This window comes from Helianthus annuus, chromosome 15 (assembly GCF_002127325.2).
Source record: "Helianthus annuus cultivar XRQ/B chromosome 15, HanXRQr2.0-SUNRISE, whole genome shotgun sequence".
NCBI classification, from domain to species: Eukaryota; Viridiplantae; Streptophyta; class Magnoliopsida; order Asterales; family Asteraceae; genus Helianthus; species Helianthus annuus.
The window spans coordinates 76,182,827-76,190,193 of record NC_035447.2 but is presented as its reverse complement, the minus strand read 5'-3'; the positions used below and the strand labels follow the sequence as shown (position 1 = coordinate 76,190,193).

General features: G+C 38.0%; 2 protein-coding genes across 2 annotated transcripts; one reads left to right on the top strand and one right to left on the bottom strand.

Moving 5' to 3' along the window:
* The first annotated feature begins 796 nt into the window (after positions 1 to 796).
* On the top strand, positions 797 to 4,184 carry LOC110913842 (abscisic acid 8'-hydroxylase 1). Its single transcript, XM_035983952.1, has 9 exons — positions 797 to 1,107; positions 1,688 to 2,012; positions 2,095 to 2,244; positions 2,561 to 2,809; positions 2,887 to 2,973; positions 3,078 to 3,156; positions 3,465 to 3,571; positions 3,660 to 3,778; positions 3,860 to 4,184. The coding sequence occupies exons 1-9, from the start codon at positions 872 to 874 to the stop codon at positions 3,963 to 3,965; spliced, it is 1,458 nt and encodes a 485-aa protein (XP_035839845.1). The 5' UTR covers positions 797 to 871; the 3' UTR covers positions 3,966 to 4,184.
* LOC110911834 (pentatricopeptide repeat-containing protein At3g62470, mitochondrial) lies at positions 4,160 to 7,066 on the bottom strand. The gene has a single exon (XM_022156485.2). It carries the CDS (start codon positions 6,710 to 6,712, stop codon positions 4,376 to 4,378), a length of 2,337 nt encoding a protein of 778 aa, XP_022012177.1. The 5' UTR covers positions 6,713 to 7,066; the 3' UTR covers positions 4,160 to 4,375.
* Between the last annotated feature and the right edge of the window lie 301 nt (positions 7,067 to 7,367).

Genomic DNA, 7,367 nt, shown 5'->3' with positions numbered 1-7,367 from the left:
ATTTGTAGTCTTCCCCTTTAATAGCTAACTACATTAAACAATTTGTAACTTATCTTCAAAATATATATTTTTTTCAAAAAAATAAAATAAATAATTTAAAGTGTAGGATAAATTACGAGTTGTGTAGGATAAATTACGAGTTGTGTATGATAAATTTCAACGTGTATGATGAATTTCGAAATATGTAGGATAACTTTTGATATGTGTAGGCAAAAAAAAGTTAGTGTGGAGGATAATAGTCTTTATGACTAATTAATTAGTCAAAAATGATAATAAATGAGATAACTGAAAAAACTATTTAATGTTTTACAAAATTACCCTTTGTTCTTTTTCTTCTCAATTAAATTTTCTTCTCAAATGAACTTTCCCCTATATATGTATATATATATGTGTGTATATATATATATGTGTATATATATGTGTGTATATATGTATATATATAATCGGCTTTTGGTAAATTATATAAACCGCTTTCTTTCGAATTGTAAACCTTCCTGATCCTGCATGTTGTATCATTTGGAAACCCTTGAGCAATTCATTTCAGCCCAATAACCAACAGAACTACAGCCCATTTACAGGTTTAATATATAGTCCTTTAACTTTTATCCTCTAATCTTTTATCACTGACAGAAACAGATTATATAATTATATACTGACAGAAACAGATTATATAATATAATTATATAGATAAACTCAATCTTTGAAATTTTAGACATTGATATTGTTTTAACAGTCATCGATAAAACAACAAACCAGTACATCATTTATGCTCATAGGCCGGCCACCTAGTATTACAATGATGTTTTTGAGAAGTAATCTTAACGTTTTTATTCTTTCCCACTTTGTATGCTATTGTGTGTTACCATAGAAGATGATGATTTTGCAAAGGGAGGAAGTTTACTTACATGTAAAAAACAATTATGATATAATCTTGGCTATACTGCTCTCAGGGTTGGTCACAAGTTTTCTTACCAAGAAACTGAGGAAATCATCCGATGCCATACCCGGACGCCTCGGTCTTCCTCTTGTTGGTGAAACATTGTCTTTTCTTTCGGCTACTAATAGTGCGAAAGGATGCTACGATTTCGTTCGATTTCGGAGACAAAAGTAATATATTTCTTGTATATATGTGTATTTGTTTTCATGTTGTTCTTTAATCTTCATCTTCCTAAAAAGATATATATGTCATACTAGAAAACTCTATGATTACTATGAAAACTAGAGTTTGATCATTTTATTTTATATCAAACAGGTTAGATTATAAGGTTTGGCAAAAGGAGCGGGGGGGGGGGGGGGGGGTTGTTATTTTGTTTGAATGTTTATTCCTTTTATTTCTACATCTAGTTATTTTGTTTAGCTGATTATTTCTTGTTTATTTTTGGTCATGTTAATTATTCTTCTATTAGAGCTAGAACTTTTTTAAGAAAAGTTCTATTTCAAACCCGACCCAAATCTAGCACCGTTCAAGTTTGCCCACTAAAAAAAATTCCTGCATCCTCCACTGTGTTGTGTATAAACAAAAAGTTGTTTGCATGACGATCCAACCCTACATGTTTTGTCCCATTACTGAATCATGCATTTTTTTTTTTATTTTACAAGAAACATAATATTATTGGAAGCAACTATCAACTATCAATATGAATTTGTTAGTTTAAGTAAATTAGAGATGATGAAACTGTCTATACAGATACGGAAAGTGGTTCAAAACAAGACTGTTTGGCAAAGTTCATGTATTCGTCCCGAGTGTTGCGGGTGCAAAAGCAATATTCGCAAATGATTTTCAGTTGTTCAACAAAGGGTATATTAAATCAATGGCAGATGCTGTTGGAAAGAATAGTTTACTATGTGTACCAGTCAAGAGTCATAAACGAATCAGACGCCTTCTGTCTGGTCCTTTCTCCATGGATTCGTTGTCCAAATTCGTTCAGAAATTCGATAACATGCTCTCCGAAAGATTCAAAAAGCTGGCTGATAGTGGCAAGTCTTTTGTGGTTCTTGACTTCAACATGAAGGTAATGATTGGAGTCACTTTTTCGGTTTTTCCCAGACATATTTTTGCTTTTTGTTTCGTCCCGTTGACGTTTGATGATTCAGATAGCATTCGATGCAATGTGCGGCATGTTGATGAGCATCACCGATGAATCTTTGTTGAACAAAATCGAAAAAGACTGCACAGCTATTTCTGATGCAATGCTCTCTATCCCAGTCATGATTCCAGGCACTAGATACTACAAAGGCATTAAGGTAGTAAAATGCTTGACATTTCATGTATTTCAATTGGCTATAAACGAGCCGAGCCGAGCCAGGTTGAGCTCGGGCTCGACTCGTTTACAACCGGATTGGCTCGTTTATCTTAACTAACAGAAATGTTAAGCTCAAGCTTGGTTCGTTAACACCTTGAGCCTACTTCTTCATTTTTATGTTCTTTTATATTTTGTATTTTTTACAGACAATGAAATACATAAAGCCAGTGAGCAAGCTTACCTTGGCTCGGGCTCGGTTCATTTACAAACCGAGCACATATATCTAATCTGTAACCAAACAAGAAATATTGATGCAGGCACGCGAAAGTCTCATGAAATTTTTTGAAGAAATGATTAAAAGTAGACGGAGTAGCAACGAGAGTCATGAAGACTTCTTGCAGTCCATGTTGGACAGAGATCCGTTGGATGACGAGAAGCTTGATGATTCAGAGATTATGGATAACATGTTAACATTGATAATAGCCGGACAGACAACCACTGCGGCCGCAATGATGTGGAGTGTTAAGTTCTTAGATGAGAACAAAGAAGTCCAAAACATGTTGAGAGTAAGTACCAATACACAACTTATCATCAAGATCAACCTTTTGCACCCAAAAAAGATAACATAACAGTACAATTACAGGAAGAACAGCTGTCGATACGCAGAAATAAACCAACAGGGGCATTACTTTGTCTTGAGGATCTTAACAAGATGTCTTACGGCTTAAAGGTTACAACTTACATGCCTGTTTTTTTTTTTTTCCTTTTCTTGTTTATACGTATCATGATGGATGATTTGTTTAACTTGGTCTATGGTTTACGAGACATTTTCAGGTCATGAAAGAAACGTTACGAATGTCAAATGTGTTGCTATGGTTCCCTCGTGTCGCGCTTGATGACTGCAAAATTCAGGGTAAGTACTTATCAATACTTAATAATGATAAATGAATGTGTTGTGTGTAACATTTAGCTCCTGATACCAACCAATATTGTCCGTTTTGCCCATGAAGAGTTCACGAATTTGTTTTTGGTTGCTCTCACTCACGCATGCTTAACTGTGTAGTTCTCGTCTCATCCACAGCCAATGCGCTCAAAAAGTGTTGGTTAGACGGGACATTCTTTATGGCTAGTATCTCTCATATAATCATAGCCGAACGATGTGTGATTTGACTTAGGTCTCACAGAATGCTTTCTTAATTAATCTTGATTCTGTTAATGCAGATTTTGAGATAAAGAAAGGATGGCATGTTGATATTGATGCTACTCACATACACTATGATCCAGAACTTTACAAGAATCCTTTGCAGTTCAATCCATCAAGATTTGATGTATCAAAATGCCCATTTTTTAACAAACTATATATAGATGAAGATCAAGATCAAAATAATGAGACTGAAACTAGCTATGTGTCTGCAGGAAGCACAGAAGCCATACAGTTACATACCTTTTGGATCAGGACCTAGGACATGCTTGGGAATCAATATGGCAAAGGTGACAATGTTGGTGTTCTTGCATAGGCTAACAAGTGGATACAAGTGAGATTACGTTTCATTTTCTTGTGCGCGTTTAATATTCGTAATCTTTCTTTTCCTACTGTTTTTGCTTATTCTCTGCAGGTGGACAGTCGACGATCAAGATCTTAGCCTAGAAAAGAAATCGCACATCCCTAGACTGAAGAGCGGAGTGCCAATTACGTTAACAACTCTAGAAGGTGACAGTTGAAAAAAAGCTCGCATCATATCAAACTCGTTTTAGCATTTCGCCAATGGCGTTCGTTATAAGTTCAACCTCTTCTAGCATGTTGACATTTATGAGATTTCAAATCTGCAATCGTGTAATTAGCCCTTTTATGGTTATTCTTGTTGGATCTATGTGAACAATAGTGCTAATAACACATGATCGGTGAGACACAAATATTCACCATCAAGTTAACGCCAGTCACATAATTATATACGAAGTAAATAACGTGTGTGTATGGCAGTAACCGTACAAAACATTATCATCAAAGGTGTTGGAAAAATTCGTATTCGAATTCCAATAAACCAAACACCTCAAGAATTCCATGTACAAAAATCAACTCAAGCACACTATCAGCTAAACAACATACTACGAGAAACATATAATTTAAACACTCAAACAACTCTGTTCCTAACAAAAGTAAAGTGTTTACCTGTTTTCTTCAAACTCTCAGCATACCCCGCAAATATATCCGAAACCTCTAACTTACCTTCCAAACTCATTTTTCGAGCCAATTCCTCAAGAATGTTCGGTTTACCAGCCCTAGTAAAATCCGCAGCAAACTTATTATAATCAAGTTGAGGCGGCTTCATGCCTTTCTCTATCATTTCTTCAAGATACTTACACGCCTCCATTGATCTTCCCTGTCGAACAAGCCCGCCGATGAACACCGTATACGAATTATCATCGGGACAAACCCCTTTTTGACTCATCTCTTCCCAAACCGCAAGACCCATGTCATAATTTTCACTCCGGAAAAAAGATTTCAACATCATATTATAAGTGTGAATAGTTGGCTCAATGCCGTTCTGAATCATCTTCTTGTATATCCTAACCGCATCGTCCGGCATTTGGCGGTTGGTCATTAGTTTAATCAGCGCGTTATACATCCTCCCGTCAGGCGGGCACCCGTTTTCCTTCATCTCCTTCAACAACCCGTACACTTTATCCATCTGCTTTTGGTTTCCGAACCCGGTGATCAAACATGTGTACACCGCAGCGTCCGGCTTGCAGCCAAAACTAAGCATGTTTTCATAATACTCGACAGCATCTTTCATCCGTTTTTGCTTGCATAGATCCCTGATCATGATCGTGTAGCTTCGTTCGTTCGGGGACGGACCCTTCGCCTTCATGAGTTCAAACAACTTAACCGCATCGGACCGCTTGTGAACCTTTAACAACCCTTCAAGCATTGTGTTAAACGCCACAATGTCCGGGCTCAAACCCTTGTCTATCATCTCATTCCACACCTTCCCTGCTTCTAACAAGTTCCCGACTTTACACCAACCGTTTAGCAAAACCGTGTACGTTTGTATATTAGGCGTAAACCGACCTTTCAACTTCTCAAACAGAATTTGAGCTTCTTTCCCGAGCTTTGCCCTACCGAGATTATCGAGCAAGCAATTAATGCTATCAACCCCGACTTTGAAATTGTGTTTCTTCATCAATTCAAAGATTCCGACCGCTTTCCGCCTTTGTTGAGCAGCTGCAAATGCTTTGATACAAATCTGAAACGTCTCGAGTGTAAGCAACCGCTTTTCACCCATTTCATCAAGCAAAGATATCATAGTCTCGAATTGCTTCGTCTTTCCAAGTATACTCATCATCATATTATATGTACTCGAGTCATGAGTAAACCCCGATTGTTGCCCAGCCCAAGAAAAAAAGCGAAAAGCCGGTCGTCTCGCATGTTTAAACCTCTCCAACACATCAACAACCAGATCATGAGTCAAACTAACCCCACAGTCATCTAACACAGCTTCCATATTTCGATCCAACGCAAACAACTCCTCAATCACATTACAAACACGTTCAACTTCCTTCGCATCTGCCGAAGACTTCACACCCACAAACTCATCATCACCTTCATCATCTTCATCCGAATTTGCAACACCGCAAAAACCCCTAATTTGTGAATTCACTTGTTTCAAAACACCAACTGTTTTCAATTTCGGATTCGAAGCAAGTAACAAAACACTATGCACATGATTAGCCCTAGGGTTAGCAAGCATTATCGAGCTTGCATGTGAATTTACACGAATATCTCGATCCAACTCCTTTTCATCCGCCGAACACTTCACACCTACAAACTCATCATCTCCATCTGAATTCGCCACACCGCAAAAACCCCTAATTTGCCGATTCATTTTTTTCAAAACACCAACACTTTTCAGTTTCGAATTCAAAGCAAGTAATGAAACCGTATCCACACGATTAGCCCTAGGGTTCATAAACATCATCGAGCTCGAACTTAACACATCTTCTCCTTTTGATTCGACATCCGAACCGACAACGCCACAAACACCCCTAATCTGTTGACTCAGTTTCCTCAAAACATCAACATATTTCAATTTCAAATTTAAATAACAAGCCCTAGGGTTAGCAAACACTATCAACCTTAGATGTGAAATTACACTATTACCCCTAGGGTTTGAAGTTGAACCTACTACCATTTGTTCTTGTACAGAACAGATCCAATGGGAGTATGACAAAGTAAATGGAACTTGACTGTAAGTACGATGGAGACTATAATAATTACGAGGATAAAACAGACGAGACAGGGGCATAGGGCTACCGTTAAGGCGGAGCATTTGCCGTCGAAGGGATTCTCGTCGTCGTGGAGACGGTGTGGTTGTTTGTTGTCGGTATATGATAGAGCGTATGTTGGTGGTGGTCCGGTGGAGGGTTCCGCCATTGTTGAGGGTGAACTGGGTTGTGAGTTTAGTAGCCATTGAGCTCCATGGAAATGGTTCGGTGGAGAAGACACTGGCGCGATCACTGGTGGAGATAGGTTATTGTACTATAATCTTTTGTTACTTTTGTTACTATGCCCGGTTCGGGTTGGAACCGGTTACAGGTACGGTGAAAGTCTGAAAGAGGTCAAAAACCGGGTTTGGGTATAACCGGTTCAGATTGAATAAAAACCTAACATCATGTAACCAAAACCTTGTTCAGTTTAAACTTTAAAGTTTTGATTTACGTCAGACGAGGCATCATCCCTCGTAAATATCGTTGTAGCAACCACCACCACCGGTGGCACCTACTTGTCGTTGCCACCACACGGACAATTTTTTTTCACTTGGGCCATATCTTTTCATGTTCTTTGAAGAGTTTCATGGATTGAGGATCACATAATTTTTTTCACTTGGCCATACCTTTTCAAAGTCGTCAAATCATCCAAAGGGGCAGTGGAAATGACCACTATAGCTAATTATTATCCTTATATTAATAAAACTTTAATGCCATACACATCCTTGCCACATGGTTATTGAGCTAAGCTTTTGCATTCTTGGTCTTTTCACACGTGGAAAGTTGAGGTCACGTATTACGTAGGGCTGAGCAGTATACGGTTCAGAACCGTTAGAATCAGGGAACCGAACCGGAACC